Below are 22,275 nucleotides of genomic sequence, written 5' to 3' on the forward strand. Positions count from 1 at the left end.
ATTTGAGCGTTGCAACTTGTTATGGTGCAACATCAGAGCAACCGACAAGTCAGAGCTGATGAATGGGAAGCTACTGCTAATGATCGGTAAAATGCTCCTTTCTCCACATGTAGTATTGGACCATTTATCAACCACAGAAGTGGACCTGCAGGCCCAGACACACTCACATATCACACACACTAATCAGCTGCTTCCCAGTAGCCTTGGTAACCAACTGCAGAATCTCTCTCTCCCTGTGATTCTTCACTTTGCCCTCCCTTTCTCTCTCTTATATCCAACCTTTTTTTGCTTTCATGAGCTAATACCCCCCCCCATCCTTTCTTCCCAGCTAACGAAGAAAGGCAAAGTTAAAGGCACAGGAAAAAGAAAGGGGGGGAAACCGAGACGAGGCCTGAAAGTACTCTGCAGGCCGCTGCCTAGCACCTGATTTCCTTCGGGAGCCGCGCAGAGATAAAGAAATAAAGGCGTGACCGTGTGAAAAGGAAAAAGGGGAGAGCAGATAAAGACAGGGTTTACCTGCCAGGTGGGACTTTGGGAGATTGAGCGTATCAAACCAGCAGTCCTGTCTTGACATGTGCACAGTAAATTGCATGATAATTCTGGTATAGAAATAAATCTGGACCCCCTCGGGCATTCAGTTGATAGCGTTTTAAAAGTAAAATGAGGATCTGCTCGTAGATGGAGCTAACGGAAAAGTCATGCTTTGAATTATGTGTTTGAATGCAAAGGTGTAGAGCAGCAGCTACAGCTGCAGGTGATTTATATTTGAATTGTGTGACCGCAGCATCCAGGTCCCTCTGACACCACTGCCACCCGTAGTAAGGCTGTGTTGTTGCGTGTGATTTATATCATCACAGTCACTGTCTACAGTGGTTGGCCCGTACCCAGTGGTCCAGTGTCAGACCACTACTAGCTTGTTTTTTGGGTCACTGTCAATGTATAAAAAAGGCATGTTTGGGCCAGCTTTTAACAGTTTTTACAGGTACAGCAAGGATCACAAATTCTGAATTGACACTGCTACAGTAGAAAAATAAAAAGGTTCGGTGTTTGTGTCTTTTTCAGTTTTTGCGTGTCTGTCCGTGTAATTGTTTATCGCCTCTGAATCACTGACGACCAACCTGTCACCAACACTTAGTGAACATGTAAAGGTTTTTTCTGGAAATGCAAATTACAGCTAAAGATCATCTGTACCACTTGATCTGACTCTTTTCCCAAGCCTGTAAGCACATCTCCCTGCATGCTGAACATGGTAGATTCAATTAGAGCCACCCCCGCACTTGTTTTCCTCTGCTATTGTGCTACGTCTGGTTATAATCTACATTTCTTTTATTGTCAACAACTTCCATAAAAAGCGAACAACTGACAATGAAATGATCTTGCTCCTCTGTCCCACAGGGGCCCATTGTTGTACAAAAACTATAAAAATCATATCAGTCAATGACACACGGTTGTACTGGCTGACATGTTCCTTCATTACTATGAACACACACATTGTGTTTTATTTTGGGTGAGTTTCACATGTGCAGCACATAACTTCTCAACTGAAAATAGTCCCCAACAATTGTGCTATTTTATTTTAAAAATAGCCAATTACTTTTAGTACTGTTTGTATGTTTGCAGTAACAGTGCCCATGAATTTTGGATTTTTAAATTCATTGTATTGTGTAGTCTTTAACCCAAGAGTTTTGTATGACATCCAGATATTGGCAACTTATGTTAGTGAAGACAAAGAGACAAAAGGAGGAGTTTAAATTTCTAGAGATGTGAAGATGGGTTTCATCAGCATAGAAAAGAAAATGTACTTCATGATTGGGACGAATATTTCCAAGTGTGATATGAGATGTATTATTAAAAAGTGGTCCAAAGACTGATCCCCGAGGCACAGCACATATGATTGGGGTTGGCCATGCGGTTGTCTGTCATGGGGTGGCTGTGGTTCAGGGGATACAGGATGTCGTCTGGTACTGAAAGGTTGTTGGTTTGATCCCTGGCTGGCTGTATAAAAAAGCACTTGCATGTAGAAAAAAATGTTAGTATAATTGTGTCAATGAGACATGTTTAAGTGCTCAAGTAGAGTAGAAAAGCACTATACAAGAATCTATCCATTTACCATCTTCCACTTAGATGTTTTACATAGCCTTTGTCAATGAAAAAAAAGTCGAATTTAGCCCATCTACAACTTGTTCTACCCATTATTGATCAGTGAAACAGTTTTTTTTTTTTAAATATCTGAATATCAATATCAGACTGGAGTGAAACAGCAGCAGTAGAACAATCAACCATAACTGAAGAAATAACTGTAAATGTAACTAATGCTGAGTAATGTTGAGAGAAACTACACAATCAGTCCTGGTTATTTCATCAGGCACTCCCTGCACCGTGACTGGCATGTCTTGACAAGTCTGTGTCGCAGGTGTCAGCTGTCATCAAAAGGTGCAGCATTGTTCTCTACACCCACATTCTTCTCATTGTTCTGGGAGGCTTGACAGTAAGGGATGTGAAATGGTCAGACTGACCCATTCTTAAGAAAGAATGAAAAGGCTCCAATAAAACTCTTGCACATATTACATGATGTATCCCACTGTAATTACACTACGTCATTATTGACTCAAGTAGCATATATCACTCCCTCGTGCCCACTTTGCTTTACTTTTAATGTAGCTCAGAGTGCTGAAGATCAACTTTGCTCCAGTGCACATTTTAGCCCAGCCCCTTGTATCTGTCCATGCTGTTATCTGTGGTTTGCGTTCTTGCTAACAGAATGTCAGTTTTTTTTTTTGATTTTTTTATCTTTTCTAAAAATGCGTCATATCAAGGCCTGTAGGAAGTCCTGGGTGAGGTCAAAAACAAGTATTTCATTCTTCTTTGCATGTTTCCGTCCCTAAAGAAGGTAAAACACACTGGTAGAGAGGGTGATACAGTTGGTATGCAGAGCCTTGCTGTTTCAGTTGGTAACACGTGACGAATGAGGCAGGTATGATTCCAGTGAGCCTTTTAAACCTGCTTCTATTACAAATAGTTACATTTTATTTTTCAAATTCCACACATCATAGATCACCATAACTGTGGTTCTATGCTGTGTGTTTATTTAGAGCAAAAAGTATCAATGAAAATAGCTAATGTGAGCTGGGAATCGACACTCTCATAGACCACAAACCGCAGTGGTCCCATGTAAATAAATAGAGTTAGTACTGGTTACTTTCTGTACTGTTCAGATTTGTAACAAAAAAAAAAAGTTTGTTTAGAATGTTTAAATTTGTGGAATAATTTTGTTGTTTACCTGGTCAGATTTAAAGCCAACAACAGTTTAAGCAGTTAGCCTGCACAGTGTTGTACTCTGACTACTTTGGGAGTTTAATCTAGTTCGACTTGCTCTCTGAAAAGCTTTTTTATGGTACCTGTTTGGCTTTACTTCACATTTAGTTATTGTTAACAAATCCTATCTAAAAGAGCAAAACAAACAATGTGTTAGTAGGTAATGCTTTGAGTCTTTGTCATGCTTTCGGAGTTCTCCTTCAAGCCTGTTTAATGAATAGGCTTTAAGTACTTCACACCCAGATATACAATGATGAGTAATTTATCGTGAAAACTGTGCCCTGCAGGGTTTTTTTCTTTTTTTTTTTTAGCAAATATTGGGAAACATATCTTTTTGTATTGGACTCGCTTTTTTAAATTGTTATTTGTTGCACACTTGTTTACATGTGCTTTTGATGTTATATACAACCTGTAGAAATGTACCAGTTAAGCACACTTTTCCTAAGGGATCAGTGTCAGGTCCACTAGTTTATTTTACATCTGCTGTCTCTTGGACATATTCTCCATCTTTTTTGAGAATACACTTTGATTGCTATGCTGATGATGCCAAACGTTTACATTTTTAAACAGATTTGATTTCATCAAATCCAACAATATCAGGACAATAGCTTTCCAAAGATCTTGGCTGTGAGACCAAACATCTCAAATAAAACATTAACTTTGTAGCATCCACCCTCAGGATACTCAGTTATGGTCAACTGCCACTTCAACACAGTTGACCACTGTTCATAGAATTTATATCACTGGCTGATTGAAAGTGATGCTATCCCTTTCAATGAATGTTTTAAGGTAGGGTAGTTAAAATGAAGTTTCTCAATTATGAAGTTTACATAAGGTTTGGAGCCAAAATGGAGAAAGCACTTAATACATATCGATAGTAAAAAGTATAAAGATTATCTATTGTCACACTGCATACTGTTGGAAATGGCTGCAAACCAAAGATTTTTTTTCTCCTAGAAACCTTCCCTTCCCTTACATATTATAGCAGACAGGACAAAGTCCCCGCCCCAGTGAATGACTTCATTGTAGAAACATTTGAGCTATTTCAATATTGTGATTTCCTTGTTAATGTTCCTTAAAACTTTTGGACCTCTGAGTTCCTTTTTTTTATTGTTTGTTTGTAATGGTTCATCGGTGATGCGTCATACATCAGTCAGCAGTCCATGGGGCTCGCGATCAAACAGAATAGAAACTCAATGAATGACTCAGGATCCACTGCTCTGCATCCCTCTCTACATCAGCCCATCCCTTCCTGGTTTCACTCTGATCCATATGATCTCTGATCCAGAAAGTGAAAGGACTTCAGGGCTTAAGGAGCTTTCAGACATGCATCTTCATTACCTTTATTGATCCAGTTGATATCAGATTTAATGAATTAACTTTGGTAGAGAGAGCTTTAAATCCCAGCTGATATCAACTCACTGCCCGAGAATTGTCTTTACTACTATCTGTTCAGTGAATCGCCTCTTCAAATAATGATCTGTTTGTTCACATTCAAACGTCACGAATTGAGATTAAAATACAACTTTTGAAATATAACATAACATATAACCACCTTCTGTTCTTGTGTAGATTTGTTGTTTCTGTTTTTTGTTTGTTTGTTTTGTTTTGTTTTTTTGTGGTGGTTTAGCAGTGCTACACCAGAACATGCCATTTTACTGAAAGGTTTACTGAAGATAAATAATAAATGGCTCATTCCTCAGCTTTATACACATAACCGCACTGTTAATCAATGTGTAGTGATCTCATATAGTGTAATCGGTGCACTGATATAATGGTCCTGTCATAGATGCATTATAGTGGAGATTAAATGAAAATACCTTTGCTTTGAGCACGCCCAGTGTGACTATGTTGCCTCTTAAAAACAGAAGGCACAAACAAAAGCTGTAGTAAATGTAAAGCAGGTGGTTTTAATATTGGCTTGAGCACTGAGCAGTCGTTTTACAGTATTAGTCTTAGTGTAAATTAGAGACAAAATGTCACTAAGTAGCAAAGAAACAATTGTCCAACAAGCAGCCTGACTCTATGAATATCCAGTTTACTACTACTTTGATTGCTGCTTTTCTTTGATATTTATCAGCAATAACTAAAATTACTATTATTTTTTTCTTTTCTGTCTACCAACTGCTTAATGGGCCACTCATTCTGGAACTCCTGCATGATCAGATATGACCATTAAATGCTGTCCAGCTAAAAGTTCTTATATAAACAGAGTGAATCAAATCTGGTGAATTATGCAGGTTTTTTTTTTTTTTATCTCAAAGTCACACTTTACATTGCGTGTGTGTGTGTGTGTGTGTGTGTGTGTGTGTGTGTGCGCATGTAAAAATGGTTGTTTTAATTGAAAATTAGAGAAACACCGTTCAGCGTATTTTGCTCTGTGTGTTCAACAAAGGGGAACTTTTGTGTTGGCAGTTTTTTATTGTATCAGTTCCACTAAATATTTTTAGGGTGACATGTACAGTACTGATAATAAATAAATGAATAAATAACATATACATATATAATCAAAGATACAATTTTGTTTTTGTAAGTTTTAAATTACTTTGATGCATTTCTCCATGCATATGTGCATTTTATGCACATAAATTAGGCCATTTATAAGTCAAGGACTTTTATTATGAAAGGAAGGAATAGGAAGAAGTCCTTTCCAAGTATGTGTGTATAAGTCAGTGACTTTTATTATGAAAGAAAGGAACAGGAAGAAGTCCTTTCCAAGTATGTGTGTATAAGTCAGTGACTTTTATTATGAAAGAAAGGAACAGGAAGAAGTCCTTTCCAAGTATGTGTGGAACAAATCAGGCTTCTGGTACAGCTCAGACAACGGCAGGCATCTCATCGACCAGCCTGGAAACTGTTTGGCTTTAGAGCAGTCTGGCTCTGCAAGCTTCACTTTTTATCCTTCTTGGATTTGTTTGTACTAGTATGTAAATACCTTATAGGTGCAGTACTGCCCCCTCCTGGAAGCAGTGGCAGGTTACATCAAGTCAGGCACTGATAAATAAGAGAGAAACTCTCTATATTTCATAGCCTCTTAAATCCTGGTCCTCTTAGGTGTAAACTCATCTCGTCACTCCCTCTGAGGATTCAGTTTGTTTTAAAGATTTATAAATTATTTTTCCACGTGCCACCGTGTGCCTGGCGTTTTTAGAAATTCAGAGAGTTGCTCCTTCAGTATGGTATAAAAACACCCTCCATTTCCAGCAACAACACAACCTCTGTTATTTCACCTTAACAGTCTTTCTGTGTCACTGACAACATACAGAGTTTCCAGTAACAGCACCCCACACGCCACCCACCCAACCAACCACTCGCTGAATAGAGACCCCGTGTGCTGCCTTTCGTATTTACCTCTGACTAAGAATCAGACATCTGAGTGAGTCATGTTCACTTTGTTTCTCATTGAGTGCTCGCAATTTGGTCTTTGGCCTTTGGCCTCTCATATCGCGCTTATTGAGGTGAAACACTGATGCTTCTGAACTGTGAACAACATGTAGCATCATCACCAGTGAGTCAGCTGAGAGGGACAAGGGATACTGATGGCTGTTATGGTTTGGATTAGAGCCTGACTGGCGCCTCCCTGTGGCGAGAAACCAGAAATTGTATGCTCCAGAGCAGCTCAATTCCAGGAAATGATTTCAGTGGGCGGCAATGTAGGCATGGCAGTCTGAGGACAACGGTGGGAAAGAATGTCAGTAACAACAACAGTGGTTCTGCAGCACTGAGGGGATGCCAGAAACGAGTGGATGTCTTTGGGGGAGGGGGGTGGTTTATTTCCCTTTTTTTAATGAGAGTGTGGCATTACAGGTGTCTTTTAGGGGTTTTTTTTCTGTTTACCTACCTGTATGGAAATTTCCACATATGAGCGTGTGGGTGGTGATAGTCATAGCCAGCATTGGATGTCTCTGCAGCTTTTTGCTTTTTTGAGGCTGAGGGACCTTTTATCAAAGGGAATTCACCTGATACTGTAGGGTTTTTTTTTTTTTTTAAATGGGGCATTTTTAGGAAGTGTGCATACTTGTGGGTTTTTCCACATTTGAATGCATGTCACAGAGTGCATCAGATGCCCTGCCATTAACCCTTTACACTCCGTCTTTGTCTCTCTTTCCAGGAGCGCTTCGCTGAAATCTTCGGGCAGGATGCGGCGGCTGAAAGCCGGAGGTCTCAGGAGAGTTTCAAGAAGTGGCTGCTGGTGGGGATGACGGTGGTGACGGGCGTTGTGGCTGGTGCTCTTATCGCGCAAAAACGCCTGTGAGCCCTCTCGCTCTCCACTCGCCTCCTTCACAACCCTCAACATTTAGATGAAGGTCCAGTTCGTCTCATCATAGCTGCTGACGATGTTTACTCCCCTAACCCCTACTGTCCTGCATCCCTCCCCCCCATCCACTCCCACAGTGGACTAAGAATCCTCAAATGTTGAACTGTTGAGAAGAAGAAAGAAGACAGATATTGAAAGACGTTTCGTTTTACATTCTCCGAAACCAGTTGTTCCTTTCATTCCATTCTCCACTCGTTCCTACACCTTGTTTATATGTAATAGTTTTAACAAATTTGTTTCCCCATTTTCATCAACAGAACAAGCTGAAACCGATTCTAATCTTACAGTTTAATCCAGACTTATCTAATGGCTCTAGATGTGTTGTTGTTGAAGCTTGTTTTTCCTCATGCGTTTCAACAGACGCCACAATCACAGCTCTGTAAAGCTCTGTGTGTGCCATATGGAGAGCAAAGTCAGGGGAAAGTTTACTGTAAGTCTTTCGTAGTTTCCTGCCAGCCATCCCGATCACCGTCACATACAGCAACAATAACCCATCACTTCACACATTGGGGTTTTTTTTGGTTTTTTCCCCCTCACCCTGTCTTTCATGCCGGTTGGCTTGTGTATGAGCACTAGATTAAACTGACTCATGCAGATTAGCGTCCACTAGTTTGTTTGTTGATGCGTGTTTTTGTTTGTTTGTTTGTTTGTTTTGTTTTTTCTTTATTTCTCAACTATTAAAATCCCACCCCCGACTGGTCTGTGCTTTATGGTCATAGTTGGCCTCAGTTCGATTGCCAGACCATCACGTGTGGCAGGTTGTCAGAATCAGTTCAACCACAGTTCATAGGAGCAGGGTGCCATGGCTCAGACGCTCGATGTTCACCATACAGTAGCTGAAGAATGCAGCCATTACTGTAGCAATTCATGCAATAGCTAGAGCTTCATTGTTTCCAGGCATGCTTTGGCTACACTGAAAGAAGTGTCTTTAATCTTAAAGGGGACCTATCATGCTTTCTATCATGCATATTTCCTGTGGTGGTGCTCATATTAAATGGGGCTTCAAATTTAAGTGTGCAGAGTTTCAGAACATTTCGTCATCAGCTGACGCGATCAACATCTGTGCTCCTCCCACCAAGAAAAATCAAAACACCAACATCTTTGCTATGATAGTGAAGTGCCCGACACCGCACAGTGAAAATGTTTCGAAACTCTTTCTCTCTGACGCATGTAACCACATGATTGGCTAATAATTCTCCAATTTCATCTGCTGATTGGCTTTTTGGCGAGAGAGCCCGGGAAACAACATTGGCGTCTCAGAATTCTCCCACAGATTTTTATCTGGGAATCTTTGAGCGCCATATCTCCTCCTCCATATAATGTTGCTGCTATTAGCACAGCAGCCACTCACATTCGCTGTTTAAACCTTGTGTTTACAAGAGGCAGCCAATCGTAAAACTTCCCTGAAAGGAAGTGTAAGGGGGCTAAAACGGCATCAAAGCCCAGTATACAATCTAAGGATTATTTTGGAGTGTGAGTCATGCCCTTAATAGGTCCACTTCAAGATTGTCATTGGGTGATACGTTTGGTACTACTTTGTTTGAACACCCCCTCCTCTATAAACAGTATAAAAAACGTCATATATTCTAACACTGCTGCAGTGTAATTCCTATGAGGCATCAGTAACAGGTGTATGAACAGTTAATCAGTAACTGACAATGTAACAGCTCACATGAACAAATCATGTATGAATGAGTGCGATTGGCCTCATTCATACATGCTCAAGATCCACTTACAAGGTTTCAACTACACTTCATGGCCTTCATCACATAGAGCAAAGATGGATTTGGCAGTTCAAAAATAATCATGTGGTAAAAGCTTAAATAACAAAAGTGGTGATATAAAAGACCGAACGCTCTGTATTTGGCTTTATGACACCGGCACAACACAGCTGGAGGTCTACCAGAATTGTTGACACGGTTATCAGCTTGGCTGTAATAGCAGTCGTCTATTGCCTGTTCATACTCCAGGTGCAGATGCTTCACAGGATTTACAGCTACTTTATATTACTATAAAACTGCAATTATGAATCAATTAAGGTGCAACTGGTTTGATGATTGTTACTGATCTAAAAGTCATTGGGTCCAGCTTCTATAATGCTGCTTTTAATTAACTGACAATGAAAACAGCCCCTAGATGCAGCCATAACTGCTTAAATACACCATTCATTTAAGTTTTTTTTGGGGGGGGGTGTAGATGAAAGTATTTGAGTCATTTTCACAGATTATTTTGCTATAAAATCCTAATCATGAGCTGCACTGTTCAAACACACAGCTGTTTATGTTTTTTCCTCCCTATAGTTTATTTTCCCCACTGTGTCCTAATCAATTTTTATTTTTGAGCCTTTAGTCACATCTGACACTGATCAGTGACACACTTCATGCTTCGTGTTATTGTCACTGGAGCGAGCAGATTTATGTAGCAAACTGATGAAGCAGCTGTCCTTCAGGAGACGATGCGGTTCTGCTTCGCGTCGTCTGCGAGCTAAAGAAATGTGTCACCTCGTGTCTGTGTACCATCTTGAGCAAATCGGCAGCTGTCAGCGGCTGTAGGAGCGTGAAACTCAAAATCTAAACATTCATATCTTATCTCGCTCAATTCCAGTTATCCACAAACCCCTCCCACCCCTCTTTTTCCACCTCCTTCGTCCTCCCCAGACGCTTCAAAGCTGTCAAACCTCCATCCGTCTCTCCTTCTCTTCCCCTCGCCATCCAGCTCCACCTCTTCCTCCCGCGGTCCCCCAGCTGTCACTGCACTTAGTCACGTGTGTCAGTCACAGCTGGCCCACCTGCTGCTTCGCAGACACATGCACACACGTGCCAATCAGAGCCGGTCCACGGGAGATGGAGGAAGGGAAGGAGACACCTATCCATCTTTAATCTGAAGCTGAAGTCAGAAGAGTGTTTGTCGCCTGGCGTTTTGTGCACCAACAACTGGCAGCTCGATTAATTTACTAGGAAGGATGGGGTGGGGGTGGGGTGGAGAAGGGAGTACACTCATTCCCGTTCCCAGAATCTTCCCACTGCTTCCAAATTTGATCTCATTCCAAACAGCGTCTCTCTCTTTCTGCTGAACAGTATGTCCTACAGCACAATAAAGCACTGTGGAGCTTTACAGGCAAGTGCTGTTTTCTCATCGAGGCACTACACTCAGCCACACCTAGTAAACATTAAAGGAACAGAGTGTAATGCAAACAAAGAAAAAAAGCATTTCTGGTTGAGACATCCATCATGGTGTCCAGCTACCAGCTGTGCCTCCATGTTCAAAACAAGGACTCATCACTCATGTCAGATATTGGCTCCCTTATGTTACCGTCCACATATTTTTCCTGTTAATGGCCTGATTTTTGACCTGGTAATGAATATTTCACCAAAATCACACAAATTGCATAACCTGAATAATCAGTATCGTTTGGTTTGCTCGTGTTCTCCTCACCGTCTTGTTAGCCAGGGTATGTTCTCAAACATTCCAGTACAGTATATATCTATTTTTTTAGCCCCATCAAGAAGCTCCTCACAGGCTTGTCCCTGCTGTCCGGGCCCCTGACTCTAACGAGCTCTTTTCTTACCCATTTATAGACGTGTGTGTGTGTGTGTGTTTGAGAGAGCATGTGTGTGAATTTCTGTCTGGCAGAAGGGAGGCACAAATGAAGGAAGTGTGACAGCATTGGCACGACCCCCCCACATATATATGCTAGTTATTTAAGCTGATTAGAATAGTATTAGCTTAGCGAACTATTTAAAACAGACCTGATGGCTTTCAACTTTATTTATATTTGGTGTCAAAAAAAAAAAATAGAAAAAGAAAAAAAAAGCATAACTGTGCCCCTTCAAATGGCCTTAAATTCCATCGTTGCATCCATGTGCACTGTCAGTCGTGTTTTTTTTTCTTTAGGACTGTTGGACTGCTAGTAGATGAAAAGAAATGCAAACAAATCAAGAAAATATTTTCAAAAAAAGTTCTCTGGTGTGTTCCTGTTGGGTCTAAATTAAAGTTTGCTGTCATGTCCAATGGTCACTTTGTATGTCTTTAGAATGCCAATGTAAAATTTGAAATGACACTGAACCTATTAAAGCCCGTTGTTGGAAGATATGCCGAGTCTCTTTTTCTGATGTCTTGGATAGTGGATGGGAGTGTTGGAGCAGAGATGTACGAAGAGTTGGCCCATGAACATATGCTGTTAAATATTCAGGGTATTTGCCAGAAGCTGAAATCAGCCAGAAGAAAGTTAATTTTATGCCACAAAAGACTGCTTAGTGGATGAGAGGAAATGGGAGTCGCGAAAATAAAGGTCAACCATGATGTAATGAGGAAATGGAGATTTCAGTCAAGCTTTTAGATCAACAGTACTAAACTTCTAATATTAACTTTATTCATTAGCTAAATAGAAAGCTATGGTTTCAAATGAGTCATTGCAGTAGAAGAGTATAATAATATATATGTGTAGTCATCAGTTGAGTTAAATAGTCAAACTTGGTATTTTGTCTGTGGACACTGACATGAGTCACGTTGTTCTCTCAGAGCCTGCAGGTGGATGCTGGGGTGGTGAAGGGGCTGACACAGCAGGCAGCGATAATATCTCAGATAAGAGATGCAAAATTCTGCTGCATAAATAGACAGCCAAATCAGGGGAGGGTGTTGGTTATTTTAATAAAACGAATATTACTGTGTGTTAGTTCAGATACGGTTAACCCCAAAGTTGTGAAACTCCTGTGTTACAGGTGCCAAAACATTAACCCTGTAATGCCATGTGTATCATATTAGCTACATGAGTTTCTGAGACCTCTTTCTTATCAACATGATCAATACTCGCCTTAAAAACCTTTTTGTCTAAAATTAACACCGCTGTTAACAAAAAGTTGCCCAAAAAAAAACAAAAAAAAACACAATGTATCAAATGCGATACAAAAAAATATATCATACATAACATGATATAGCAAAAAAAAGAGGATTTTGTTATAAGGGTGAATAAACATCTCAGTTCCAAAAAAAATTTGAATTTTCTGGCTATTTTTTTGATGGGTTGGGTCTAACGGGATAAAGACAATCTGTAGTAGAAATTACAAAACAAAATAGCTCAGCAAAATCACAAACTACAAATGTTAAAAGGGAAAAATATAAAAGTTTAGTGAGCCTACTTGAACAAGGACAAACACGAACAGAGAGCGTGATTAACACAGGTCAGAATAAGCAGGGAATCAGGGGAAGACAGACAGACAGGAAGTAAAACTAATACCGGACGAGAAAAAAAAATGTAACCTTTCATAACAGGCACGATCACAAAGAGCAGACAGAGGGAGGAAGAGACAGAATAAACTGAAGGAACTAAAAGTACTAAAAATCAAAACATAGAATTGCAAAACTGAACTCATCACTAGAATAACCGTACAGCAATATCAGGCATCATGACTCATTCATGAACTAAAACTCACCATAGGGAAATGATCTGAAAGTCAAACACGAGAAACCAAGTTTCAAACAGCAGAACAGCAATGAGCGCGCACACACACACACACACAGTCAACTATCCAATAATTCAAACATGAACCACACAAAACCAGGACTGACAAGTCTGCTGCTGTCAAGAAAAGCACATTGTTATTTCCTTAAACTGTAGCATCATGCCCTATATTCATGTATGATTCAAGTATTGTTTTTGTTATGCAGAATCTCCATAGTAGAACTTACAAGTACTTTTCCTATATTTTATATTGATGTGCAGTACATTTGCAAACGCAGCCTTCTAGAGCATTTTCTTAGCAAGCCTGATTGCCTGTATCTTTACAAGTTAGAATGCTCTCAAATCCTAAGAATTTAGACTCAAAATAATACATTTACATCATCACGCACTCAAAAGAGATGAAACAAGAGCAGGCTGTAAATTATTGTCCCCACAAGGGCTGAAAATTCCCTCCTTTCTACATGAATCAAATCCCCTAAATCCAGAGGGAAATGCACGGCTGGATTAACCACCTCCTACTTTTTGTTTTCATAATTGTGAAAATAAGTGAGACTGCCAGTAGTCTTACCTTACAACAATAAATCCTTTAAAACAATTACTGGACCCAGATTAACTTAAAGTCATTTCCTTTTGAAATGATTTCCACTGCTGGCAAAAATGGAAATCAGTCCGTACCTCGAAGAAACTATTCAAGAAACGATCCCGTAACCTCCATGGTGGAAGTAAATATTCTCAAAGTTCTGATAAACGTTAATGGCACAGTTAAGTACTAACTATACACAGGACTCCACAATAAACACACCTGACACATGACAGACAAAAGCCAAATTTTATTTTATGGTTACATTAGGACGGACAGAGTTATCCCTGTGACTGAAGGCTAAAGTGGCTTTACAGGAAGATACTGTTTGGAAAGCTAGAGGTAACAGAGTACAATTCCCTAGAGAGGCTCCATCTTTCTAGTGGTTTTGACAGTTATAACAGCATTCAAAAACAATAGCAGCTTCCTATAGTCGAACTGAGCCACACTCTTAGGTAAAAGGTCCAGACTGTGCTACCTCAGCCCCTGCCCAGCCCTCTTTATTTCCACTGGCCTTTTTCATAGTCCCACTTGGCAGAGAAGCCCTGGATGGGGTTGATCCTCATGTCCAACATCCTCTTCAGCTGCTGGGACTTCCATTCGTCATCAAAGGTCCTGGGACGTGGAGGGTAGACTACAAGGACAAAAGAACAACACACATGATGCTCCACACTCCAGTACCACCTGTAATTAACTTGCCAAACACTAATAAACAGTTGCATTATTAAAGCCTGATGTTCATCTAGCTGTGCCAGGCTCTGTTCAGGTCCTTTCTGGCCCAGCTGGTTTGACTCACTGGGAGATTAAAAAAAAAAAAAAAAAAAAAAAAGAGCCAGAGCCATCTTTAATGCTATTACTTATTTCCTTAATGAAAGTCTGCTGAGAAAAAAAAAAAAAAAAAAAATGGCACTGAAGTATGTGTTGCTGACAAGAAAGGTTTCCTGTTCTCAGCCACAGTCATTGCCTGCGTTAAGTTGTGAGAGAGACTGGTTTAACTTTTTCAGACCATAAAAGTCAGATTTTACCATAGACACTCTGCCACCAGATCACTAGGCCTGTGAAGCCCAGGAAGAAGAAAATGCCCCCCATGACCGTCTTCCACTCTGCTGTCTGCTGCTTCATCTCTGGGTAGGTCTTGCAGAACGTCAGCCGATACACTGCAGGAGGGGAGGAGGGGGGTAAGATGAGTGCATCAATAACACAGCATCCAACTCTCTCCTCCCCCTCTTCTATTGAGCACAATGAGCTAAACTAACTAAAAAACCTACACGCAATCTTTTCTTCTTTAGTCAGCTGACCCCAGGGTCCTTTCTCCTTCTGCTTCAGGCTCTTGTCAGCATCAGTCAGGACATCTTTGTAGGGTCTGTCAGGCAGTGGGATGTCCACACGGTCCCAGTACATTGGCTGAGACATGTCCACTGACTCGGACACCTCTGGAGGCACAGATACAAAGATATTCAGCAGTGTACATATGTCCCCCCCCCTCACAACCCACTCCATCATTCATAAGCCCAGGTACCATCTTGTCTCTATGAGTGTGTAGTTATGAAAGCACATAAGCGCCATCTGCTGTTTGACTCAGTGTACTGCATGATGGGAAACCCCCCCCACACAAATCACATTACTTGACTTAAATCCATAATTCCTTTTGATCGCGTGTTTTCTATGGTGGCGATCTTCGTCAGTTTCGGCCATTACTAACATTAACATTATAACCTGCAGCCATTTTAGCATGAAATTGTTGGTAAACACTTCAGTTTTTATTAATAACTTTAAGCCTTAATTTACACCTTTGTCTGCCTAATTTTCAAATACCACATCTCTGCTGTCATACAAACTTCATATCCCCATGTTAGCTTAAAATATGTCTGAAATTGTCCTTTTTAAGTTTATGCTCTGAAAATTTAAGGTCCTATCATTATTTACCCTTTTTGTGAGACAGTAAAAACTATACAGAAGCCATTTTACACATGCTATTAAGTAAGACTAAATAGTGGACCTATAAATCCCATGTCAGGCACTGGATAAATCCCCTTTGAAAACCTCTGAAAAAGCTCACGATCTTTCACCTTTGCTCGCCATCCTCGTGCTGCTGGTAGTCACGGCAGCTGTCGCGCGCCTGGTCAGGAGGCTTCCCACGCGCCCAGTAGTCAAACGCAGCATCTGGAAACAGATAAATGTACATTATCATCATCATCATCATCATCACCATTATGACTTCACTGGAATATAGTCATAGACACCTTAGAGACAAACCTCAGCGGTATAACTTGAGCTACAGGTCAGTGACGGTTAAACACTGGAGTCTTTTGAGGCAAGAAAACACTCAACAGCAGCAGGAGCCGTACAAACGCTGCTCGCAGGGTGAACACAGGTGTAATTGATAAACACAATTAGGCGCTGCTCTGTGTAGCGTCACCGTCACTGCAGTGAACCAGGATGCACAGCACTAATACAATAAGGCCATAATTAGTGTTCTTAATTATGTTTACTCTGCAATGTCGCATTAACATCACTGCTATGAAACCTGGAAAAGAAAGAGTTTCATCTCTCTTTCCGACATAATATTTTTAACATTCGAGGGTACTAGTCAGCCCTGCCCACCTTGTCTAAACTTACCTACATAAAAACTTTTTTCTTAGAAGACATAATGACACTAAATATTTTGAAGAGCTTTTGTTGATATTTTGTTGAGTCCATTTACATACAGGGAATTTTCACATACTTCACTGAGTTGACTGACTTGCCGCCCCGCCCCATGTAAAATTTTCTAGATCGGCCACTGGTACTAGGGTACTAGTAAGAAGCAGTATTAATGGTCCTATAAGATAAGATAAGATAGCCTTTATTAGTCCCAGAGATGGGAAATTTACATTGTTACAGCAGCAGTAGTGGACGGGGCAGGGATAAATAAATAGATGCCGTTTACCTAAGAAAAACAATACTATGCAAAAACAGAAGAAATTATACACTATATAAGGCAGAAGAAATAATTTAGATAATTTAGATATAAATAAATGTTTTTTTTATATGATACAATAGTACAGTATACTAATAGGAGCAGAACAGAATGTTTCACAGTGCCGTGGTTGGATGTCAGTGGCAGCAGGTATTGAATATTGCACATTAAATTCAGGTAACTTCAGGGTTAACTTTGGGTTTTCACTACTACCAGGGTGGCTCACTTCTTACCTGGGAACATCACTGTGGTAACTGGATTTTCAGTACTACCAGAGTGGTTCACTTGGGAACATCACCATGGTAACTTTAGGGTGCAAACCTAACCTGCTCCAGAGCATGTTAAGTTCTAGATCAGAGATTGGCAGGTAAGAAATCACTGTCTACTGACTAATCACTTCTCTATCCATGGACGATCCCTTGGACCTATGTGCATTGTATGTGCAGGTACGATAGGAGAGTTTAAGTTTTTCAAGAGCATGTAAAATCTTTGTACATGCCTGATGAACAGTGGTATTGTAGATTATTAGATGCAGTTTTATTCCTTTATCTTGTCTGCTTCAAACAATTTTACATCAGTTTTATTGTTCTGTAAGTATTTATGCATGATTCTGCATGACCATTATTCAGTAAAGACAGTGAAAAACACCCTGACAGTCCATACACCTGGATATATGAATTTATATCAATATCTAAATTGAATACAGACTGCTGCTGCCCATTGATAGGTAACATTATTTTCACTTGCTGTCACCTGGCACTAGAGCTGTACCATAAACAAATAATGAAGCCCAATTTTCCAGAACAGGGACAGAACTTTTAACTAACTAAAATAATAAAGTACATCCAGCTTCTTGGCTGGCTACAAGTGGTATACCAGCAGACTAGTAGCTCAGGATGTTAAAATTAGCTAATAATCTCTAGTGATCTAGCCTACATTAGCTAATGTTTCTGACACTGTTTAGAAAGCAAAAATACGCAGACACTTTAGAAGTCACAGCAATGTCCCCACATTATTAGAACACTTTGAAATGTTTGCTGTATTTCATGTAAAGTGTGTTTTAAATCTGCACCAGTGACTTGCGTCATGAAATTACCTCTCCATCTTCTTTTTGCCGCTGCAACAAAAGTCTTATTTATTAATGACAAGCCACACTTTTGAAGCAGCAACGCCTGTGTGACTGTACTGTCATATCATGACAACAAGAACAAAGGAGGGTTAAACCTGTTTTCATTCTATCCTGTACCATCTCCTGTAGAGGAATGCAAAATGTCATAAAATATCAAAATAACACTTTTTGTTAGTACATTTACTATATCCCAAAAGATTGATTCTGTTCAACTAGATGTAGTGTTTTCAGTGGGAGAAACGTTTCATCACTCGTCCACCTGCAGGTTGGGGAAGCCTGCAGTCAGCTGAGACTGAAGAAGTCACTTGGATGAGTGATGAAACATTTCTCCCACTGAAAACGCTCCGTCCAGATGAACAGAATCAACCTTTTGGGATTCACTTAACTGGATGATTGAAGGTGCTTTTATTATGGTTTATTACCTGGCTGCTCTGAAGCAAAAGATAATGAGGTGGCCAGACTACCAAAGAGAGGATTTGGCACTCTTCCAAGCCACCTTTATAAAGCACTTAATGAGATTCACCTTATTTGTCTGATTCCCTGTTGCGCATAACAAAGCAGAGACGGTATTTCTAGCTAGCTTTTAAATAACAATCTGTACATAAAACATTCTGTGGCAGTAGTCTGATCGATAGATATTTGAGATTCCTTAAATGTAATGAAAGTGTGTGCATAAAATAGGTTAAAATTGGGCTGTTCATGCCCCCATGAACAGGTTGTAATCCTTAATTATTTGTCAGTAGATCTGCTATAATAGATTATCTGAAAGAAGTTAACTGTATGCGTTCATGAAAATCTGGGTTGTTTATTAAACTAAGATGTTATAAGGTCAAGTCCTGTGAAATACTGGCAACCTGTCCAGGGTGCACCCCACCTCTCTACCCCCATTACCATGAATTGGATAAGCAGGAAAAAATGAATGCATGGATATAAGTTTAACAAGTACATATAGGTGTCTTATTTTAGGTGCTTGATGATTATGTGGACTTGATCTACTGCATGTGGTTAAGAGAATGAAGTCATGTTCATGTTTGTCCATTTATCTGCTTTCCATCTGCTAAATAGTTCAACTTACTTTGGAAAATTGTGGTCAATATTATTGTGTTGTCCACCATAAAAGCATTGTATTATATTGTAATCTGTGATTATTTATTTTGAATTATTCTTAGACACTACAATAGGTCATCCAACTAATTAGATTTGATGGTAACATTGCACATATTAATATTATTAATGATAATGAATATTAATTAGAAGGCACTGTACACATGACATTATGATTGAGGCCTCATTGAAGGTTTGATCCTAGAATTGCCCCTAATTCAAGTATAAAGTAGTACGTAGCTCAGTAGAGCTACCTGTGTTCCTTTTACACATAAATAACTTGGCAAAGAGCCAACTTAAATTGTATCTTTAGGCATTTTGGTACTAGCAGTATGTCAAAAATATATATGTTTCTTAACCCTTTAACAGTCTGACAGGCCTAGGTATAGATAAATAGGATTTTATCCCTGTCTGCTGAATCCAAACAGGGATTCTCAGGGAAGTGATTCCCAGAGTTATTAGCTGGAAGCTCAGCATGGTGTGCAGCATGTCCTTAAAAAGATTTGAGGAAACTGGATAAGTTGAGGACAGAAGTAGAATTAGCAGCCCTAAGCCCAGTTAAACAATATCTGATAAACAGTATCTGAAGTCCCCTACTTAAGAAATGGGAATGATAAAAAGGATAAAATTTAAAAAAACAATAAAGATGAAAAAGATTAAAAAAAAACCCTGAAAAGAGGACCCGACATATAGCTTTTACCCTTAAGCTGAACCACTGACTTTTTACTGAAGCCTCGCCAGAAATGGTCACAGTAGAAGGGTATTTGATAAGAAACCATTGTTAAGGAAGGGGAATGGGGATAAGATAAGATAAGATAAGATAAGATAAGATAAGATAACCTTTATTAGTCCCACACGTGGGAAATTTGTTTTGTCACAGCAGGAAGTGGACAGTGCAAAAGTTATGAAGCAAAAATTAGAATAAAATAAAGTAAGAATAAATACAGTACACAACTGTACAGAATAGAATAAAATAAAATACTATATACAGTAGGAGAAGAGGCTGAGGTATGGAGTGATAAATCTAAATTTGACATTTTTGGCTTAAATCATGCCGGTAAAGTCAGTACAGAGGTGCAACAGTAAGTGTCTACATCCATCTGAGAAACACAGTGGAGGCTCTGTTATAGTTTGGGGTGTTGGGGATTCTGTCAAAGTGATGAAATTATGAACACAGAAATATAACATCAGACTTTGATCCACTTTCAGTGTAATTTGGGAACTTTCTGATTGGCAACGGTTTCATTTTTTCAGCACAAATCAAAAACACACTTCCAATGCAGTTTTAAAAAATATTATTTACTGTGTTTCCATGTGTGTTTGGATGTTTCAAAAAATCGTTACATCTATTTCCTGTTTTGCTAACAAAATATAAAGAAATGAGTGGTGGCTCAAGACTTCTGCACAGTGCTTTAACAGAAAGGCACTAAGACAGAAATTAAGCCTGATCCTTGATAGTTAAAGTTTACCTAAACAAACAGTTACCTGGTATTATTTGCAGGGGTCCATACCAGTGGCCTAGTTCATTTCAGATAATAACTACCTTTTAGAAGTACCTGTCCAATGAATTACATGTTTCTAAAATCCCTGTTAGGTGGCAAAGTCCCTACAAAGTATGTACCAAGTGTGTCTGCACAGCATACACCCTCAATTTGCACATTTATCTTTGTGAGGATTTTCACAGAGGAAGTTCAGTTCCTTATCATAACCATCACAATTACATCCCTACCCCTTACCCCCGGCCTTTTCTCATATCTAAACTGAACTCTAAACCAAATTGTAACACTCAAATAATGGATTGAAAGTCTGTGCCAAAGTGAGGTCGTGCCTCACTTTCCTAAAAACGCCCTCACTCTAATAGTATATAATTTAAACTGGTCCTCACTAATATTGGCAAATCACTACTCAACACCCACCCCCATATACAGCAAGTGAAAATGGTGGAAATTGGCCACGAGTCAATTGAAGTGTCTGAGCTGACCTTCTGCAAGGGCAGAGGTAAATGGAAACATTTAAACTGTGTTACAAACACACATTTGATAAGAAATGAGAGACTTGATTTGTGTCTTTACAACACCTTTTCTTTCTGCAGAATAAAACTGACTCAAAGACCCACTGGCAGACAAAACATTATTCAGAAATGCATCAAGAAATCTTGACGTTCAGTTTTTATTTTGCAAAAATAACCAGTAGCTCTGATTTACTTTAATTTGCATTAAAAGTGTGTTTTTTTAGGCTGCTCATTTTGACACACTTCTAGAAATCTCTCAGCTCAATCTATCTTGCTTTTCTGCACGTCCGCCTCCTCTCCCTTGCTGTTTGGGGTTGTGTGAGGAGGGAGACTGGTCTATTATTTCATCTATTTCCTAAAGTTTTCCTTGCCAAACAACACTACAGCCTTTTTATTGGATCGGGCAAAGAAAGATACTCACAGTAGCGGAATTAAAAGCTGCAGCAGCAAAAAACCAAATCTTGAGAGAAAAGGTCTCTTTAGAGCTTTCTTTCCCGTTTCGTCTCTGCCCTTATCGCCACATAACACTAAGCAGGAATCAACTGGTGGGCGGGTGAGAGAGGCTGGATGGAAAGAAGAGTGGAGAGAGAAAGAGAGGGAGGGAGCTTAGACTGAGAGTGACCAAACTAGTGCAAGTAAACAATCGAGCAATCATGTGATAGGACTAGCAAAGAAGGGAGCGAGGCAGAGTTTAGTCTGCAGAACAAAAGCAATACAAGGGCACATTACTTCTCTGTTACTGACCCATCTCTATGTGCTTTCTTCACTGCTTACATTCAGCCAGAGTGGAGACTTTGGGCTCACATTTGTTGAGGTTACATTAGGACACACAGTGGGCTATCTTTTACAGTGCAAAATGAGAGATGAGTGCTTGTATATGAACAGAGTCAGACAGAGATTTCGGGAAATAGAGGGTAAAGTTCCCACGATTAACCCCTAATGCATGCACAAGTGCACGCTGGCACCAGGTCCTCATTAATCTCATAGCTGTTTGGCAGTGAACCCAGTGACCAACTGCTACTGGGTTATATGTGGTGCACAAGCTGGTCAAGAGTCTCCTATGTGCAGGCAGGAGGATAGGGGTCAAATAAGGACAGACTTTTTCATAGTAACCTCACACTGCTCAGTTGTGTGAGTCTGCCAAAATACCTAGAACCCAAAATGCAGTTAAGGTGGTATTAACCTTTTAAACATTTCTTCATGAGGAGGTGGGGACATAAAAAGCACTTTTCAGTTAAACTTGCGCAGACTTAAAAAGGGAAAATAAAGCAGACATGTTGTTATTTCAAAGCAAGGGAGCTAGTCGGGAATGTTTCTTTTAGTCATGTTGTTTTATATAACCCTAAGATTATGCGCTTTGGTTCACTGACACTATCTGAGTTTATAGTCTGGGAAATG

At 39.8% G+C, this 22,275-nt stretch overlaps 2 protein-coding genes across 5 annotated transcripts in view; one reads left to right on the forward strand and one right to left on the reverse strand.

Annotated features, from left to right (window-relative positions):
* bcl2l1 (BCL2 like 1) overlaps positions 1-11,725 on the forward strand; it is a 33,870-nt gene extending 22,145 nt beyond the window's left edge. For both annotated transcript variants that reach the window (XM_003456961.5, XM_005477939.4), the window contains exon 3: positions 7,427-11,725. In XM_003456961.5, coding sequence (XP_003457009.1) covers positions 7,427-7,570 — 144 coding nt within the window. In that variant the 3' untranslated portion in view covers positions 7,571-11,725. The remainder of the gene's footprint in view (positions 1-7,426) is intronic.
* Positions 11,726-13,904: 2,179 nt separating this feature from the next.
* On the reverse strand, positions 13,905-21,458 carry cox4i2 (cytochrome c oxidase subunit 4I2). 3 transcript variants are annotated; one of them, XM_003456962.5, is made up of 5 exons: positions 21,299-21,458; positions 15,744-15,837; positions 14,943-15,107; positions 14,700-14,831; positions 13,905-14,308 (listed from the first exon to the last, which is right to left on the reverse strand). In XM_003456962.5, exons 2-5 carry the CDS (start codon positions 15,835-15,837, stop codon positions 14,175-14,177), a joined length of 525 nt encoding a protein of 174 aa, XP_003457010.1. In that variant the 5' UTR covers positions 21,299-21,458; the 3' UTR covers positions 13,905-14,174. The 3 variants fall into 3 exon arrangements, with proteins under 3 accessions (XP_003457010.1, XP_013120663.1, XP_013120664.1); XM_013265209.3 differs by lacking the exon at positions 21,299-21,458 and adding an exon at positions 15,931-16,090; XM_013265210.3 differs by lacking the exon at positions 21,299-21,458 and adding an exon at positions 15,918-16,058.
* Between the last annotated feature and the right edge of the window lie 817 nt (positions 21,459-22,275).

The sequence above is a fragment of the Oreochromis niloticus genome, linkage group LG20 (assembly GCF_001858045.2).
Source record: "Oreochromis niloticus isolate F11D_XX linkage group LG20, O_niloticus_UMD_NMBU, whole genome shotgun sequence".
In the NCBI taxonomy this organism is placed as follows: Eukaryota; Metazoa; Chordata; class Actinopteri; order Cichliformes; family Cichlidae; genus Oreochromis; species Oreochromis niloticus.